The sequence below is a fragment of the Anabrus simplex genome, chromosome 3 (genome assembly GCF_040414725.1).
Source record: "Anabrus simplex isolate iqAnaSimp1 chromosome 3, ASM4041472v1, whole genome shotgun sequence".
Taxonomy (NCBI): domain Eukaryota; kingdom Metazoa; phylum Arthropoda; class Insecta; order Orthoptera; family Tettigoniidae; genus Anabrus; species Anabrus simplex.
Genome location: NC_090267.1, coordinates 344865386 through 344886061, shown reverse-complemented (window position 1 = coordinate 344886061; position 20676 = coordinate 344865386). Strand labels below are relative to the sequence as shown.

At 39.7% G+C, this 20676-nt stretch overlaps 1 protein-coding gene across 1 annotated transcript in view; it reads right to left on the bottom strand.

Annotated features, from left to right (window-relative positions):
- Positions 1 to 20676, bottom strand: part of LOC136866357 (uncharacterized) — a 102370-nt gene that overhangs the window by 6718 nt on the left and 74976 nt on the right. Inside the window, exon 3 of the mRNA XM_067143228.2 lies at positions 15416 to 15881. Within this exon, the coding sequence (XP_066999329.2) occupies positions 15416 to 15881 (466 nt within the window). The remainder of the gene's footprint in view (positions 1 to 15415; positions 15882 to 20676) is intronic.

Here is a 20676-nt window from a genome sequence, read left to right as displayed (position 1 = left end):
GTGCTTATCGGCTTCTAACCTCTGGAGATAAGGTCCTTGGGACATATATAGTCTTCGCAGATATAAGAGGTAGGATCTGCACCTTGGATGTAAATATTATCAATTTTGAGTTAAGTGTGCAGTAATAATAATAATTTCGTGTGGCTATTTCTAGCCGAGTGCAGCCCTTGTAAGGCAGACCCTCCAATGAGGGTGGGCGGCATCTGCCATGTAAGAGGTAACTGCGTGTTGTTGTGGTGGAGGATAGTGTTAAGTGTGGTGTGTGAGTTGCAGGAATGTTGGGGACAGCACAAACACCCAGCCCCCGGGCCATTGGAATTAACCAATTAAGGTTAAAATCCCCGACCCGGCCGGGAATCGAATCCGGGACCCTCTGAACCGAAGGCCAGTACGCTGACCATTCAGCCAACGAATCGGACAAGTGTGCAGTAGTAAGAAGGGACTGTGTTCAAGGAGGTATGAAACAATCAGTGTTGTTTGTATATAGCCATATTATTATTATTTGGACAAAGTGTAAATCGCGTGTGTGAATACAATGAAGTATACACAATGTATATATCATTATTACAGTAACTTAATTGTACAGTTATGTAATTCTTGGATTATTTATTAAGTTCTGTTTTGTGGTGAATCATTATATGTGATATCAACGATTCACCAAGGGCGCGTTATGTGATAGTACATATATCACACCCTCACACTGTATGCAGAAGTGAGAAATATTTATATAACATAAATTATAAATGGGGTAAAATTGTTCGTGAACAAACTTGTTGATGAACCACTTTTTGATGTGGTAGTGGATTTAAAATTTTCTCGAACATTCCATAATGGCTCGTTGATGTATCTGTAATGAAAGATAAAAATTATATGTTTATGGTTTTGATTGTGTTTCTGTATAACATCTTATTGGAGGAATTGTCACTTACTTTCCTTTCTGCTGCGTAATTGTTTGGTGTTGCTCCTAGCCTCTTGAGAACTACTTGTTATCCTGTTTGCACTTCTTGTGTTGTATGAGTGAGTGTGGATGAGTTTACGTTTTGGCGGGGAGGGGGAAGGGGAAATTAAGGTAGGCGGCGCATTGGTAGCTGCAGTAGACTGTGGAGGAGATAGACTAGGTGAAGTGAGGGGAGGAGTTGAGTTTGTTTGTGTCAATAAGCCATTAACTTTTATCGGATTAAAATGTTTATAGAATTTATTTATATCTGATTTGAGTATTTGTATTAGTTCCGGTAATTTTAAAGGCTAAATTTATTCATTCAGGACAAATATTTCAGGCTCCCTATGGGAATCAACATCTATATCATCTGATGGCCAAGCAAGCATCAATTTTTGGTAATGAGACAAAGTCTCTCATAGTGCATTGGCACTGCCGGTGGCTCCAAGTAGGCTACGCAGTGGCCTCCAAGGTATGCACTAGCCATGCGTCTTGGTGGGTGTGCTAAGTACCAACTGATGAGCCCAACTTAGCACACGGGGGCGAAATGCTGGCAACTAGGAATGAGTTAGCTGGAAAATTTATGATGTCCAATAATGGACCATTTATATTGGTGTGGTAAATTTACTCATTCAGGACAAATATTTCAGGTTCCCTATGGGAATCAACATCTATATCATCTGATGGCCAAGCAGGCATCAATTTTTGGTAATAAGACAAAGTCTCTCATAGTGCATTGGCACTGCCGGTGGCTCCAAGTAGCCTACGCAGTGGCCTCCATGGTATGCACTAGCCATGCGTCTTGGTGGGTGTGCCAAGTACCAACTGATGAGCCCAACTTAGCACACGGGGGCGAAACGCTGGCAACTAGGAATGAGTTAGCTGGAAAATTTATGATGTCCAATAATGGGCCATTTATATTGGTGTGGTAAATTTACTCATTCGGGACAAATATTTCAGGTTCCCTATGGGAATCAACATTTATATCATCTGATGACCAAGCAGGCATCAATTTTTGGTAATAAGACAAAGTCTCTCATAGTGCATTGGCACTGCCGGTGGCTCCAAGTAGCCTACGCAGTGGCCTCCATGGTATGCACTAGCCATGCGTCTTGGTGGGTGTGCTAAGTACCAACTGATGAGCCCAACTTAGCACACGGGGGTGAAACGCTGGCAACTAGGAATGAGTTAGCTGGAAAATTTATGATGTCCAATAATGGGCCATTTATAATGGTGTGGTAAATTTACTCATTTGGGACAAATATTTCAGGTTCCCTATGGGAATCAACATCTATATCATCTGATGGACAAGCAGGCATCAATTTTTGGTAATGAGACAAAGTCTCTCATAGTGCATTGGCACTGCTGGTGGCTCCAAGTAGCCTATGCAGTGGCCTCCATGGTATGCACTAGCCATGCGTCTTGGTGGGTGTGCTAAGTACCCACTGATGAGCCCAACTTAGCACACAGGGGCAAAACGCTGGCAACCAGGAATGAGTTAGGTGGAAAATTTATAATGCCGAATAACGGACCACTTATATTGGGTATTATATGTCGGTGAAAGCTGTGGGGTGCTATATCTCAGACTTTCCAGAGTTTTCGTTTTAGAACGACAAGCATGTGTTGCTCAAGTCAATATATCTTTAAAAGAAGTGTTAGAGTCAGTGAACACAGTATTATGAGGTACAGTATCTGTGTGATATAATAAGTACCAATTATGAGAATCTACAAGTCGTGTTGATACACAGAGACAGTGAAGAGTATTTGTCTACATATATGTACATTGTTCAACAGACCAACTGCAAATGGTGGCTTAGTTCTCACATTCATTTTTCCACTGTTTTCATTGTTGTTGTAAATATGGAGTCTTCCAGGAATATTCTCTGTGTGTATTATATGTATATTTTGGTATGTTGATGAGGTGCTCATGCACGGACTTTATTGAGAATATAGTTACTTATTTTAGAATCAGTGGAGTTATTGATGAACCTAGGTGCAGTTCCTACCTATTTAGTCATTTTCAGAAGGTTAGGTAAGGCCTGAAGCAGATGTACCAGTACGCAGCTTTTATGTACGCGCCCTGGGAGAGAAAGAATTATCATCATGCTCTATCGAAATTCTGGGAGCCATTCTGGTGAACTCTGGCGCCCATACTACGGACATTTCCATCAATTATTTATTTTTATTCATTTAATTTATTTAAAGTATTTAATTAAGTTTTGAGTAATTTTAATTATTCAGATATTTTTATTGTAGTATTCAGAAAGAGTAGTTACACAATATAGTACAATGTTATTCCTTTTTACTTTATTTTAAAAAGAGAAATGTTTCGTCTCTTCCTTGTGAGATATTTTCAGCCTAAAAATATTATAATGATAAATATATGATATTCTTAACACTAAAAGACAATGACTTATCCTTAAAATGTTTAAGAGTCAAAATGACTCAATCTGTCATATGTAAAACACAGTTTTTAAAACAGTTCATATTGTTAAAAATTGTCTCAAGACCAGTTACTAAATGATGAAAGTCCCATTGAGTGTTGATTCTCAAAATAAAAATTAATGTGATGATCACATTGAAATTAGGTCGATGTCATCTGAAGTTGGAAGCTTGAATACATATGTGTCTAGTTAAACAGGGCTTGGTTTTCTAGGTGGAATTATTCAATATATTGGTTATGTAGCCAGACAATTTGTGCAATCCACATATTATTGGTATATGAAAGGTTCTAAAAAAAAAAAAAAAAAAAAAAAAAAAAAAAAAAAAAAAAAAAAAAGGGAAGAGACCTGTGCAAAATTCTAAGGTAAATAAGGTGTTTACGGTGTCCGAGTACTTAATTCTCCGCCCTGTTTATCTCTCTCTCTCTTGTCCGGCCGGCTCGTGTATGGTTCTGTGTGGGACTGCTGTTTGTTGTTGATTGTAAGCTAGGAAGAGCGTTTTCTAGGGTAGGGGTGAGGGGAGTGGTAGTAGGGGGAGTCGAGTGACTGACTATAACCATGAATATGTGGAGCTGAAGCAGGTAGTTTGCTGCGGTCAGTCGAATATAATACATGTGAAGACTTGTGTCATAGTACAACAGAAAAATGTATAAACAAAGTTCTGTTGCATATTGGAAAAAATGGCAATGGAGACGCATGCCATGTTGGCGCAAGTGTGCAGAACAGAAACTGTAAGCAGAAAATGTGTTTACAGCTGGTTCAAATGCTTTCGGAATGTAAAGGAAACTCTTGATGCACCACGTCAGCGCCGATCGAAAACATTGAGCAAGGGTGACGGATGGTGGCACAAAATTGGCGACTCTCTATGGAAAGGATATTAGAGGAATTAGGGATTAGCAAGGACAGTGTGAACACCATCACTGACAAAAATTTGGGTAAGCAAAAGATCTGCCCGAGCATACTGACTGATGAGCAGGAGGCAATACAGATAGAAATTGCTGGGGACATCAATGACGTGTGACAGAGAACCGTCTTTTCTGAAAACTATCATCACAGGCGATGAGAGCTGGTGCTACCAGTTTGATCAGGAAAACAAGATGTCTCAAAAGGAGTCTCCTACAAAAGTTCGGGATTATGACACCGCATGATCACCTTTTTCGACAGCAATGGCATGATCCACCGAGGAATTTGTATCACAGGGTCAAACTGTCAATGCCACATTCTACGAGAACACAGAATTGGCAACCTTCTGATGCCACCCTCGAAAAACAAAGAAGAACATGTGTGCAGCCAGTTGCGCACGTACTCCTCTACCACTGCATCATCATGAAAATCGTTTCCCTACCAGTTCTTCTTTCAGTGGTAGTCATGAGGTAACAAATCTGGACTGTAAAGAGGGGGTTCCAGAGGTGTCCAATGCATTTCCTCCTGCTTTTCCTGTGTTACAACAGCAGTGTGTGACCTTGCGTTGTCGTGCAGGATCTCGGATCGGTTGCCGGCGACGTTTGTTGTGATATGAAGCTTTTATCTTGACCAAAAGATGGCAGTAATAGGCTGCATTCACTGTTCTTCATTCATGCAGGAAATCTGCAAGCAAAATGCCCGCATAGTCCCAAAAAAACCAGTTGCAAGCACCTTTCCAGCAGAAAGGAGTGTTTTGGCCTTAACTGGCCTAGCTGCACCTCATTCCCGCTACTCCATGCTTGCTCTGGGGCGTAATGATGAAACCATGTTTCATCAGAAGTCACAATGCAAAAAAAAAATCATATCCTTCCTCCTCATAGCAATTCAGATGCCTTTGACAAACATCCTGGCGGAATATTGTTGTTCCTGGGTGAGGAGATGAAGAACCCGCAAGGCAGCAAATTTCCGAAGGTCAAGTTCATCAGTGACGATGACTTGAACACTTCCAAAGCTTATTCCTATGAGTGAAGCAATTTCAGAAACTTTTTATGTGCTGATCTTCTTCAATAAGGTCAGGTACAGCATGAATGTTGTCTGCAGTGATGCTTGTCTGTGGTCGTCTTTGATGAGGCTGATATAGATGTTGATTCCCAAAGGGAACTTGAAATATTTGTTCCAAATAAGTAAATTTATAATACCAATATAGTTGGTCCATTGGACATTAATGGTACAGCTATATTGGTATTATTTGATTAGGACTATTTTCCTTTCCTTCCCATCCTGTCAAAAATTGTTTGTGCCATTCATACACCTGGGCGTTTGAAAGAGTTGCGCCTCCATACTGTGCAAGGAGCCTTCTCAAAATTTCCAAAGCTTTGGTGACTTCTTTTGCCAGAAATGATCATGCGATGTGATGCACTGCACAATGGACGTGTGTACCTCTTGCTTGCTCATGGCATACTGAAATGAGTGGTCACTCTATGTTGTGTGATGCATCCTCACAATTATCCTCTCAAAGCTCCACCCATTTCCGTTTGTTACCAGAGTCGCTAGTTTTAAATTCTGGTTTATATTTGATGTACCTGTTAATTAACTGTATTACACCCAAGGTATTAAAAGATCTGTTAACATAACATAATAAGCCTGATACCTGACTCCAGACCCCCTAGTCACAGGTTTATTAGGGATTTCCTCTTGCAACAACTACCGACATCTGAGTGGTTCCCTTTCGGAATCTTTGTTCCTTCCTTCCTTCCACTTATTGCGAGCAAGAGCCAGTTAGGCTTAAGTCAGATTTATGGCTTTATAGTCTCAAGGCTCTTTATATATCATCATTCTCCCATACCAACGTCAAAGGTCGCCTAACCAAAAGCAAAAATAAGAGTATACCTAAGCAAAAATCAATAAACTTCATTATTTAGAAATTATCAGCAAAATTATCTGCACTGTCATACAGTTCGCATCCACCAAGACACTAACTTGGCAGATATCCGCATCCGTGCAGGGCTCTACTTATGGTATCTTTCACCAAACATTTTAGATGCACCTTGTACCAGATGTATACATAAGTCTCTTCCGGTTTCACTAAGAGATAGCGCCAACGAACAGTACGCAGCGTATGAATTTGACACATACGTCAGTTTGTTCATCTGACATTAACCTACCAACACATACAAGTTGAGTCTGCCAAAAACTAGCGTCTGTGTTGTATCGTTCAGTGATCATGTCGACGTTTGTGCCTGAAAAAGAACATTTGCAGCACACATTGCTTTTCTTATTTAATAAAAAGAAAAAGGCTGTGGAAAGTCATCATTTGCTGGTAGAAACATATGGTGAACACGCTCCATCAATTAGAACACGTGAGGAATGGTTTCAATAATTTAAACATGGTGATTTCAGTGTGAAAGACGGTATGTGCTCTGGTAGACCACAAAAGTTCGAAGACGAGCAACTGCAGGCATTACTGGATGATGACCCAACTCAAACTCAACAGCAAATGGCACAAGCATTCAATGTGTCACAAGAAACAATTCAGCAGATGTTTACGAACAATGGGGGAAGATCAGTAAACTTGGTAAATGGGTCCCACATGATTTGAATGAACGGCAAACGGAAAATCGCAAAGTCACTATTGTGAAATGGTGCTTCAACGCCACAAAAGAAAATAATTTCTGTACCGAATTGTGACGGGTGATGAAAAATGGATTTTGAAAACCCGAAGCGGAGAAAATCATAGCTGTCACCTGGCGAAGCTGGTCCTTCAACATCAAGGCCAAATCACTTGGGCAAGAAGACCATGCTTTGTGTCTGGAGGGACCGGAGCAGTATTGTGTATTATGAACTCTTGAAGCCCGGCAAAACCGTTAATGCACAACGCTATCACCAACAAATTATTAATTTAAATCACGCATTGATCGAAAAACGACCGGAATGGGCCAGAAGACATGGCAAAGTGATTTTGTTACACGGCAATGTGCCATCTCACACAGTAAAACCAGTGATAGACACCTTGAAATTGCTTGGATGGGACATCCTTCTGCACCTGCCGTACTCCCCTGATCTGGCACAATCTGACTATCACCTCTTGACATCAATGGGGCACGCGCTCGCAGAGCAGAACTTCAGCAATTTCAAGTTGGAAAATGGTTCGACGAATGGTTTGCTGCTAAAGACAAGCAGTTTTTCTGGCAGGGTATTCATAACTTACCTGAAAGATGGGCGAAGTGTGTAGAAGTCGATGAGCAATATTTTTAATAAACAAAAGTGAATTTCCCTTGAAAATTACATCTTTTCTTTACCACAAAAACCAGCAAAAACTTATGCATACACCTGGTATGTACAGTGGCCATGTACCGAAGATCAATTGGTCTACACATCAAATAATCAACATCCTCAAGAACAACGGTGACTGAACCGATTGTGCCAATTATAGTCCAACCCGCTTGTCTCAGATCGAGAAGATTTTAGAGAGAATTTGCAACATTGTTCAGTTCCCCATCAACCAAAGGAGTTTCATTAAGGGAAGAAGAACAACCAGTATCATATATGCAGCTTATGGCTCATAAAGAAACATCTAAAGAAGACCCAACCACCCAAGACATTTGACATCACACACAAGAAATGGAAAAGAGGAGTCAAAATGCTAAACATGAACACCAGCAGCCGTGCAGCTAGTCTCTCCCATAGTTTCTTAACAAGTTCAGTGAGCATCAACGCTTAACACCGTTATAGTTTCAGTTCATTTTAATTATAGATACCATCATACAGCATACATATCAACCCATGGATCGATCATTCCAATCACACTACAATAGTCACCACTGTTAATCACCGTTATAGTTTCAGTTCATTTTAGTTATAGATACCATCATACAGCATACACATCAACCCATGGATCGATCATTAAGCTGTACTGACTTAAGTCTATATCAGGGACACCCAAACTACAGCCCATGGGCCAGACACGGCCCTCCATGACATTCTATTTGGCCCGTGGACAGCGTTCTAACAACAAAGTGTTCTCATTTTATATTACTTTTGTCTGTAAGCATTCTGTGGGATGTGAAGTTACATGTTGCAACAAGTTATCCAGCTCAGAAACATTCCCCCTTACTCCCTCACCTCCCTGCATTTATGACTGCACAGACCAGGCTAAATAATCAGCCAATGGTATGTGAGCTATCGAGTTATGACATGGTCGACTGTCTTGGCAACTACTGACAGCAATTTGGACCAGTTCAAAAATACACTCCTGAAGGCAGAATGTAACAGACATTCATAAATTCCTTGTTATCAGAGGTCTCCCTTTTAGTGGTTCCTACTGTGTTCAAGTGGTCGTAGTCGAGAACTTAAATCTGTGTAAGTGTGTCCAAGTGAATCATGACGGATATGAAACATGAAAAATTTGATAAAGAATGTCGAAAATTGAATAATCATGGCATGGTAAGTAGTTCTTCAAAGAACAACCGACAAAAGAAGTAGAAATACAAACAAGCTAAGAAATTGATTGTTGAGAATGGAAAAATCATTTTCTGATAGGGAATTCATCAAAGAGTGTTTATTGAAGTCACTAAAGTAATATCCTGAAAAGCGAAAAATAACTAATATCGCCCAGGAAATAATTTATGTTTGTGGCATTGATGATAATTTTTAAGTGACTGAGGAGTTGACAGGAATGTACAGTATGCACAGAACAATTAATAGCGTTGATCATTTCATGTGCCATGAGTGGACAACTGTTTTGCAAGTTTATGACCTCAAATGGAACCAACTGTGTGGTGCGACTGCTGATGGTGCTCCTTTGATTGTGGTTCAAAATGTAGTTTAGCTCAATTAATTAGCAATAAGGTGAAACAGGAAAGTGGATCGGACATTGAGCTTCACTGCATTTTTCATTAAGAAGCCTTGTGCACAAAAGTATTAAGAGTTATCAGAGTGATGCAGGCAGTTGTTAAAACTGTTAACATAATTGACGCTAGTTGACTTGATCACAAGCAATTCAAAGCCTCCGTGGAAGAGATTAATTCTTTATAATAAAGATATGCTGTACCATTCAGCAGTCCAGCGGCTTAGTCAGACAACAGTTTTGACACTACTCTTTAGCCTTTGGAAGGAATAGCAGCACTTTTGTAGTTAAACATCACAATGTGGACTTTTTTGAAGATTCAGGCTGATTGGCTGATCGAGAATTTTGAACATATCGTACAACTCATCTCAATTCTTTCATGTTAAACTGCAAAGGAATTACAGTGGTGTTGCTCAACTTTACAGTTCTGTTAAGTTTTTCCAGGTGAAACTTCGTTTAAGAAGGGGAAGATGAAAAGAAATGAAACTTCACGTGTTGAGAGGGTATGTGATGTTATTTCAGTGATTACAAAAACGAGTCAAATTTACAAAGAACATGGCAGTACCAGCCCACTTATCAGTATGACACTGCATCCCCTCTGACCTGGATGCATGCAACGATTTGGTTGGGAAGGGAGTTATAAAGCAGTTGTATCCTCTCCTGAGGCAAACTGGCCCACAACTGTTGTAACTGGTCCGTGATATCCTGCATACTGGCACTGAGGCAGAGTTGACATCCGAGTTGCTCCCACAAGTTCTATCAGGGACAAATCTGGGGATCTTGCTGGCCACGGGAGTACCTCAACATCACAGAGACAATTCATAGAGACATGTGCCATGAGTGGACAAGCATTGTCCTGTTGAAAAATGGTACCACGATTCTGTCTCAGGAGAGGTAACTCATGAGGACACAGGATGTTTGTGACATACTGTTGTGCCGTCTGAGTTCCCTCAATCACAACCACCCGTGACCTGAAGTCATATCTGATGGCTCCCCACACCATGACGCCAGGAGTAACACTGCTGTGCCTCTCCAAAACACTGGAAGAACGGGATCTCTCCCCAGGTCGCCGCCTTACTCGCAAATGATGGTTATCCGGAATAGTGCAGATCTACGAGGCAGTAGTAAGATCTGTTATTCTTTAATGGGATAGAATGCTGAACCAATAAAAGCAGAGGGTCCATGTGGCGACACAAATGAAGTTTTTTTTTTTTAAGTTAAAAACTTCATGATAGTTCCGTATTGAATAGAGAAAATAAGATGTACAATATTATAGGGAAGGATCCACCTTTCAATACTCCGTAGTAAAAAGTAGTATTGAAAGGTGGATCCTTCCCTATAATATTGAACAAATGAAGTTGTTAAGCTGGTTAATCGGATGTATCAGACTCGATCACATAAGTAACGAAGAGATGACAAAACCATTGTGATAATGAAGAGGAGGGACAGTAGAATGCACTTCAGATACTGTAAATTTTAAGTACATACTTATGGTTTAGCAGGTGCGCAAAATCCTCAAATTTTTTCATACAATCCTTATGTATGATTATGTAAGGAACATGAAACTGGAGTCCGGTACATTGTATTACTATGGGAGATGGCTTATTCTTCAGATTATGATTCCAGGACCTCAGTAAAAATAAATTTTTTATGCTAAGTATCGTGCTTCATTACATAAATATAAATAGTGCTATAACTACTGAACGGATTTCCATTGCTGATGGCCTTAAATGAAAACGGTGAGTTTTATTATCAATTCGAAAATACACCTTTTTCTTAAACTCAAGAACTGATGTGTAAATGAGTTAAAGCTGCTTCTAATTTTTAATTCAACATCTGAGAGGAAGCATTGAGATGGTAGAGAGGGAGGGAGAATCATGTGATCGCCTGATGGTCGGCAGGTTTGTATTGTATTGTATAGAGTACTCTCTGTCATCTGGAAAGATAACAGGATACCAGAGGACTGGTTAAAAAGGTATCATTATCACTTTTTATAAAAATGAAAACAGGAAGAAATGTGGAAATTATAGGGGCATCACTCTACTTTCTCACTCCCTTAAACTGGATAAGATAATTGAAAGAAGAATGAGGAATATAGAAGAACCATTATTGGAGGAGGAGCAACACAGGTACAGGAAGAGCCAAAGCACTACAGACCTAATATTTGCCATCAGGATGCTAAGAGAGAATCACTGGGAATATAATAAGATCTTAGTGACTGTTTTTATGGACATCGAGAAAGCCTACGATAGTGCCTAGGGAGATAATCTGGGAATGCCTAGAAGGTATAGTTGTGCCAAACTTCCTAACTGATGAAGTAAAGATACTCTATCAAAAATGCTTTAGCCGTGTCCGAGTAGGGGATGGAAGATCAGAATGGTTTGAAACCAAAAGGGGAATATGGCAGGGAAGTGCCTTGTCACCACTCCTGTTCATCATGGACCGGATCATAAAATCCATTAAAGAACATTGCAAAGAACCTAACACTCTAATATCTGCATGATATTCTAAGCTGGGAAGAAAATGAAGCAGAAGTACAAAAACTACCCTGGGATGATAAATACTCTAGGAAGCAAAACTGATCATATTTCATACCTACTTCATTTCAATTCCCTATGGACTCGAAACATGTATCCTAAATAACAAGGCTAATAGTAAAATCCACTCAACAGAAATGAAATTCATCAGAATAATGAATCAAAAGACCAGGAAAGACAAGATTAGAAATGAAGCAAACAGGAAGAAGGCTGGCATCAAAACACCTGTTACCGAGCTTTTGGAAAGACGCAGGCTACAATGGTTTAGACATGTTATGAGGATGGACAGAACAAGAATTGCAAGAATTACTTTGACAGAGAAGTGAAAGGGCAGAGGCTAGTAAGGAGGGCAAGGAATTGATGGATAAACACAGTGGCATCAGAGGTCAGTAAGAGGAATGGGAGGACATAGAGAAACAGAAACTATACTTTGACAGGAAGAAGTGATAAGCGCTTTTACACCACACCCAGGAAAGTGAAGCTGGAAAATGATGATGATGATGATGATGATGAATATCCTTTCCATGCCAAGAGCTGACCCAAATATAGCATTCTGTGTGTCAAGGTGCAGATCTTATTACAGTTAGCATCTGTCTGCTATGAATGTATATCCTGTCAGCGTGGAGCGCTGAGCACTGCTCGTCATGTAGTGAGCATTGTGAGTGGTGGAGTAACGAGCACTGCTCGCACGGTACATGTGTGCATTTTACTGTGATCTAGCAGTTACTATCAAAGCCGTTTGTGTCTCATTTCTCCTTGAAGTGGAAAGTTTGAACTTTTGAATGATATACCTTGATTGCTATTTTGATCATGTTTTGTTTTTCTGAAATTTGAGTGATATTCCAAGGAATGTTTCTCTCTGCCACCAGGAGCAACCACTACATTTGTCTACTATCTAGTGCAAACTATGCACATGTCTTGCATTATACCTCTTTCCTCTTGGGAAAGAACCAGACTGTCAACATAATCATAAATTCTGTCTAACCAGGCTCTCTCAAGACATTTTTTTCTGATCTTTTCCTTATCACTCGCTGTCTTACATTCACTCTGTCATGAGTGGAGATGACTTCTACAAGTAAGTGCAGGTTATCGAGCATGGAAATAGAGGATGTTTTAGGAGAACTGCTGAGTGATTCTGATGAAAGTTTGTTAGATTCAGATGGCGATTTGAATGATGTGAATAAAATCGCTGTACGCAAAGTTCTTGGTTCAGAATCAGGTACAAGTGATAGTGTCCAGAATTGTAACGTGCAAGTCACGGCTAATACATTTTGATGGGAGACCATATTTAATTACGTGAGTCATATAGAACAGTTTATAGGGAACACAGGACCTCAGAACGAAGCAGTTGGGGAATTTGATAGTGTGAAGGAGGTCTATGCATCGAGGGATGTTTCGTGTTTCATACCAAGCTCAACTATTAAGGTAAGATAACTTCATATCTTCTAAAACAAAAGAGTTTTTAAAATATGCATTTGATAGTACAATTGAAACCTGTAACAGTACCAAAGTTATACTGTTTTGAACAAACTTTTGCGCAAATCTGAGAAAATTTAAATACCACGCTTAGAACTCTTCTCACAGTACAAAGATGACCAGGCATTTGCGCTGAGAGGATAAAAAATAGTAATCTATCTGCCTAAATGTAACTTCTAAACAAACTATCTGCCTAAGCCTGCTTTTACTCATGCACAGAAGAATGTGGCGCTCCGCCATGTAAAGGCTTCAAAAGACGTACATGTAGTCATTTAAAAAAGTGAGTGAGCAAGGCCAAGATGGTAATAACAAGGAACATCACGTACAAATAAACTTGGGAACCGCCTGGGCTGCTTTGCCGATTTTACTGAAGAAGTTTTAATAATTGCTTTCTTCAATGAAATATGTTTAAACATTCTCAAGAAATTGGGGCTGTTGCCCCAATAAGCTACTAGTTTTCTACAATTATATCATAAATTTATTCCTCCATGTATTTCAAAACGTAAAAAGTAGAATAAAATGGAAAAGAATTCCCTCAGAATTTAATAACCAAAAGCTATGCCTCAACCTCACCCTAGATGAGGAGGCAGGCCCGCCACACACCTTCAATGCCTTCAACTCGGATGAAAATTCTCGCCCACTGAATAAAGACTATTACATTTCTGCTTGTAGTTTGGTTACCCCTGAATTTAGCTCCAATGTTGAAGGTTCTATGAATAACTAAGGAATATGTGGCTGTCCTAGCCTCACGTTTTTAATGCCCTTAATTATCTTTTAGGGGCTGCCTGGCCGAGACGGTAAAGGCGTACTCGGTTCGCCCGGAAGGACGTGGGTTCTAATCCCCGCCAGGAAGTCCTAAAATTTAAGAAACGAGATTTCCATTTCCGAAGGTGCATATGGCCCTGAGGTTCACTCATCCTACACCAAAAATGAGTACCAGGTTAATTCCTGGGGGCAAAGGCGGCCAGGCGTAGAGCTAACCACTCTACCCCATCACATGCCGAGGTTAACAATGGTGGAAGCCTTTACCTTCCACTCCTCCAAGGGCCTTCATGGCCTGTACGGAGGTGACTTTGCTTTTAATTATCTTTTATTTACAGTACTTCAAGTCTTACAATTAGTAGCAATAGTCCCTTTGTCTGCATGCCTTTCAGTTCACTATGGTTTGGGGTAGTAATTATGAGCATTTTAAATGGCAGGCCAGAAGTAAGTGAAAGTGATAATTAAGAGATTGTGCATGATGATGATGATGATGATGATGATGGGGTTGACAGTTCATTGTTCAAAAATGATGGAACAATTTACAGTTGATTTAGCACAGGCTCAACAAAAACATGGGAGAACGGAAAATGTGAAATGTCTGAAATGCTTCAGAATAAGCAAGAGGCTTGTCCTCCATCAAAGCTTTCAGTATTTCTAGTTTATATGAAAACTCTCTTTGCAGTTATTGAGCCCAAAACAAATGATTATGCTTGGAAGCAGTTGTCCGATCCAGATAAAATAAATGGTTAGATAATGATAGGTAGTTTGACACTAATGAAGATAAGATAGCCTTGTTTAACTTACTGCATTCTACTGTAAGAAGTTTGAAAGCCCTGAATTCAATTGCAGTGTAGTAAAGATAAGTGCCTCTTCATATCCCAGTGACCGGGCGAGTTGGCCGTGCGCGTAGAGGCACGCGGCTGTGAGCTTGCATCCGGGAGATAGTGGGTTCGAATCCCACTGTCGGCAGCCCTGAAGGTGGTTTTCCGTGGTTTCCCATTTTCACACCAGGCAAATGCTGGGGATGTACCTTAATTAAGGCCACGGCCGCTTCCTTCCAACTCCTAGGCCTTTCCTATCCCATCATCGCCATAAGACCTATCTGTGTCGGTGCGACGTAAAGCCCGTAGCAAAAAAAAAAATAATCCCAGTGTGTTTTGAAGTTTATCACACCAAATCCTCATTCTGAAGCATCATTACTGGGGAGTACAAATCCTCTGCACGGTAAGTTAAAAACAGCATGAAAATATTCCTACTGTGTGGAGATTCATGATAAGTTTTGTTTTGATGTATACCATAGTGCAATGCAGAGCTTTAAACTCATGGGTCAGAAAATGTAAATCCGGCTTCCGAACACGAGACGAATGAGTTAAGAAACAATGAAGAGAGAAATAATTTTCCTGCTCAAATTTTCCTCATGTGACAGCTTTCTTAATTTGTAAATCTTGACCAAAGTTTAATGCAAACACCTGCAATCCACCCAGTATACGAGAAAAAAGGAACAAATATTTACCTCTAGTCTGACAGAGCCAGGATCATCATCAACAACTTCTTTCCAGTACTTCAGAGCTTCCTTGAAATTATTCTTTATGAAATAACAATAAGACCCCATCTGGCACAAAATCTCTTCTTGCCTAGGTTTCTCTTTATATATCACCAACATATTTTCAAACTCCGACATTGGATTGTACTCTGAATCTTCACGCTCGCATATCTTCAATAGATCCATGAAGGCTCCAAATGCTCTATTATCAGCTGCTTGACGGTAATGGAACTTGGCCTTGTCCAACTTCCCATCACGTTCATAGTAGTAGCCAGCTGCATGGTGTGCCATTGCATTGTTTGGAGCCAAACTCAATGCTTTCAATATGCATGTCTTTGCTAGTTCTACATCTCGATGTGGGGAAGGTAGTTTTAGCAAGCCAAGACCACAGCGTATATTAACATGAGCAGACATTTCACCACGAGCCAAGGCTTTCCTAGAACAATAAAATAATGTTCTGGATAGAAAACAATAACAAAAATATCAAAGTTAGTTTGATAAATTTCAAGGAAGAACCCAACTCGTGATATACTCTACACTTACGCTATAGCAGCCTGTATTTCACTGCATTTACACAAAATACAAGTGTTTTAAAATTAGAACGTTAATACTATGAAGAATATTATTTAAGTTAGGAACATTTGCCAATACCTTCAAAAAGTCCAAAAATGAATTATTTTACACTTATCCCCAGCAAGTCTTGCACACAAACATCATTTGTAGCCATGTTGGCAGTGTACATTCTTTGTAAAGTGCGATTCAAATTTTTAAGTAGATCAAGTGGTCCTTTCCATGTTAAATAAGGTCTGCTATTATATTTTTGACAGCATGAAATGCGACAGTAGCAGAGATTCATCATTAAATCTCTGAAGTCTTCACAGCCACAATACTACGGTATGAAGGATAGCAAAGTTTGCATGTTGGTGAGGTTATTCAAGGAAGGTTGAGAGAATGTGCATAACAACTGCAAGGTGATTTTGATGGTGGACACACCACCAATAAAACTTAAAAATGCTAATTCCGTGCAGAAGTCTTTCAAAGTACCAAAGATGGGATACACTGATAATGTCACATTACATGTAATTTCAATGTATACGTCTTGATCACCTTCAGGTGCAATCTCATGGATCCTGAACCTCTGTGGAAGATTCTATGTTGAGGATAATCTTCCCCATCTATGTACAAGTTTTTGTTCTAACTTATTTAATACAATTAGTTGTACCAGGCTGTATTTGTCATTTCTGAAGATATGACCAAATAGGCTGCTTTCCTGCAATTGATGAGGGTTAAAAGTTCATGTCATTTCCCAGCATGACCGAGTACAACCTCATCGGTGATATGGTCAATCCATGAGATCTCTAACTTCTGTGACACATTCACATTTCAAAGGCCTGCAATCACTTACTGAAAAAGCCTTTCAATGTCCATCCTTTGTTGCCATAAAGCAGCAGTGGTAATATAACACTTCACAACAAACCAAGTTATCAATCAAAGATCATGGTTGCGCAAAACAAGTTTCAATTTCAGAAAATGTATACTAAAATTAAGAAATACCTATGTAAAGTCATTCCTCCCGAAGGTATCACCACCTTGACGAAGGCAAAATATATTTTGCTGGGTGTTTATTGGAGGCTTGCGTGGTCAAATGATCCTTAGAGCTATGCCGGCGGGAGCATCTGCTCCTGGTAGGGCCACCCAAGCCGGACAGGTCTAAGGTGATGATCCAGACTAAGAGTGATACCCTGGTCCTCCAGGTTGGGGGTTGAGCGTAGGGTTAACTCCCCTACCTCGTAAAAAAACCAACTGTTATGGATACCTTAAGAATGAATAACGCAGGACTGGAAAACTTGGTGATGAACCGGCGAGAAAAACGGCTAAAGAGAAGGAAAAAGGATATTATATTAGCAACGTGGAATGTTAAGACATTGAAGAGACCGGGCAAATTGAAAGAATTAAGAAATGAAATGGATAAGTATGGAGTGAAAATAGCAGCTCTACAGGAACTAAGATGGAAAGGGCAAGGGATTATGATGTCTGGACAACATATTTTGATGTACAGTGGAGAAAAAGCAGGCAGTAATGGCACAGGATTCCTCATACATAAGTCGGTAAAGCAAAGCGTGATCAACTTTACTCCAATCAATCTCCAATCTCTGTGAGAATTAGGGCAAAATTCTTCAACGTAACTGTGTTTTGTGCATTTTATACTAAATTGGAGGAAGAAATTAATAAAGTTCAAAGGCATGATGTGAAAATTATCCTTGGAGATTTAAATGCAAAAATTGGAAGAGAAGAAGTGTACAAACACTTAGTAGGGAAAGAAAGCCTGCATGAAGTAAGTAATGATAACGGATTGAGATTGATTGATTTTGTGAGTGGAAAGCAGATGATAATTAAAAGTACTTGGCATCCTAGGAAAAACATTCACAAGGAGACCTGGATTTCACCAGATGGTGTGACAAAAAACCAAATAGACCATGTTATCATAGACAGGCGACATGCATCAGATATTATGGATGTTAGAAGCTGCAGAGGTGCCGATGCAGATACAGACCACTATCTTCTTAGAGTCAAGTACAGACAAAAAATAGATTTGGCAAGAACGGAAAAAGTAACAAGAAAGGCAAAGCACAATATTGAAGGTCTAAAAAATGAGGAATTGCAAGAGAAATACAAAAAGAAAATAGCTGAATCTTTGGCAATAAAAAGGAATTATGGGAGAAAGGAGAAATGGAAGATAAATGGGAGATACTGAAAACAACTATCAGTGAAGTTGCAGATAGTACCCTGGGAAAGAAGAAATTGGTAAAGAGAGCAGAATGGTTTGATGAGGAATGTTCAACAATAATCCAAGAGAGGAATGATGCTAGGAACAGAATGCTTCAAAGGAGAACAAGACAAACAGTAGAAGAGTATAGAGAGAAACGAAGAAGAGCAGATAAGATATGTAGATATAAGAAAAGAGCATTTGAAAGAAAGAGAATCGAAGAACTGGATGAAATGAAGGATAGAAACGAGGTACGAAAGGTCTATGAAAGAACAAAAGACCTTAAGAGAGGATTTCAACCAAGAGCTGTTTTCTTCAAGGATAAAGATGGAAACCTTCTGGATGATCAAAGCAAAGTGCTTGGAAGGTGGCAGGAGTATTTTTACGAGCTACTCAATGGAAATAATGAAGATGATAGAGAGGAGGAAAATATAAATGTTGATGGGGAAGAAAGAGAATTGGAAGAGGAATCAGTAAAACAGCCAGACTTAGAAGAGGTCAAAGCTGCAATTAATGCATTAAAGAATAATAGAGCCCCAGGTGAAGATGGAATGGAGTCAGAGCTGTTGAGATATGGGGGAGAGAGAATCGAAAAGGCTGTTTATGGATTGATTAAGGAGGTTTGGACAAAGGAGGAAATACCCAAGGATTGGACATTGGGTATAATTTACCCATTACATAAAAAAGGAGATAAGGCAGTATGTGGAAATTATCAAGGGATCACCTTGCTGGATGGAACGTACAAGGTTTTTGGTAAGGTACTAGCCTTAAGATTGGAATTATGGATGGAAAGAATATTAGGGGATTACCAAGCAGGTTTTAGAAAACATCGCTCTACTCTGGATCAGATATTTATATTACGACAAGTGCTAGAGAAATTTTATGAATATGACAAACAGCTACATCAGCTGTATGTTGATTTTAAACAGGCATATGACAGTCTAGATAGGGGTAAAATTTACAAGATTATGAAAGAATTTGGAATCCCAAGGAAATTGATTAGATTAACAGAAATGACTTTGAAAACAACGGTATGCAAGGTGAGAGTGGAGCAAGATCTGTCAGAGGAGTTTTTAGTGGAGAGAGGACTAAGACAGGGAGATGTACTTTCCACACTGCTTTTTAACCTAGCATTGGAAAAAGTAATCCGTCAATTGCCCATCAACCCAGGGGGAACCATTTTGAACAGATTAGTACAAGTGATAGCATATGCTGATGATGTAGCAATAATTGCAAGAAATGAAAGAGCTCTTGAAGAGAGCTACTCAGTATTAGAAGAGAAAGCACGGGACCTAGGACTAGAAGTGAATACAAACAAAACAAAATATATGAAGATGGGAGATACAGAGGGAGTAAGAGGAAGGACCCCAGTAAGATTAAATGGGAAGGAATATCAAAGAGTCACATCTTTCAAATATCTAGGCTCTATAATAACAGAGGACAATAAAACCTCCGTGGAAATACAGGAGAGGATAACAAGTGGAAACCGATGCTTTTACGTCTTGCAAAATATGTTTAAATCCAGGAATGTCAGCAGGAATACAAAAATTAAAATATACACAACAGTACTAAGACCAATAGTTATGTATGGCTCAGAATGCTGGGTGATGACCTCCAGAGAAGAACAGTGGCTGTTACGGTGGGAAAGGAAGATATTGAGAAAGATATTCGGTGCAGTAAGAGAGCAGGATGGGTGGAGAATGAGGACAAATGTAGAGCTGCAAGGACTGTTTGGCCAGCCAGATATTGTTGCTAAAATTAAGCAGGGAAGAATTAGGTGGGCCGGTCATGTTCAGAGAATGGCAGAAACCTGCACCGTAAAAAAGGTGTTTATAGGGAAACTTGATGGAAGGAGGAGGAGAGGAAGACCCAGGAAAAGATGGATTGATGATGTTGAGGATGACCTTAGAAAGTTAGGAGTTAAACGTTGGAGAAGAAAAGCTGAGGAACGAGATGAATGGAGGCAGGTGATAAAGGAGGCCAAGGACCTACAAGGACTGTAGCGCCGACCAGTAAGTAAGTAAGTAAGTAAGTATGTAAAGTCATTGCATTAAAAGGGCTTGTAATTTCTAATGGAAGGAGCAAGTTGGCTACCTGGTTTGGGTTACGTACCTTAATCAAGAGCAAAGCCTTCCCAATTCTACCCCTTTCCCATTCTTACGTAGCAAAAACTTCCACACATGGTTAAAAGAGAACTTCTGTGTTTATTCAAGAACTTTTGAACAGTAAATCCCCTCATTACCTACAGTATTTAACAAATTTTAATGCTTTGTTTACTGACAGGACTGTCAAAAATCACTGCAGGAACTGCACATTACCTGGAAACCCGACACGACTTCTCAGTCATCTTTAGAAATAGTTTTGGAATGCAGTAAGAGATGGCAGCATCGATCACACACGATATACAGCAGCTATCTGGCTGAAATGTGTGGCACTATGTAGTAGTGGTGAAGCCGTTCTGGTG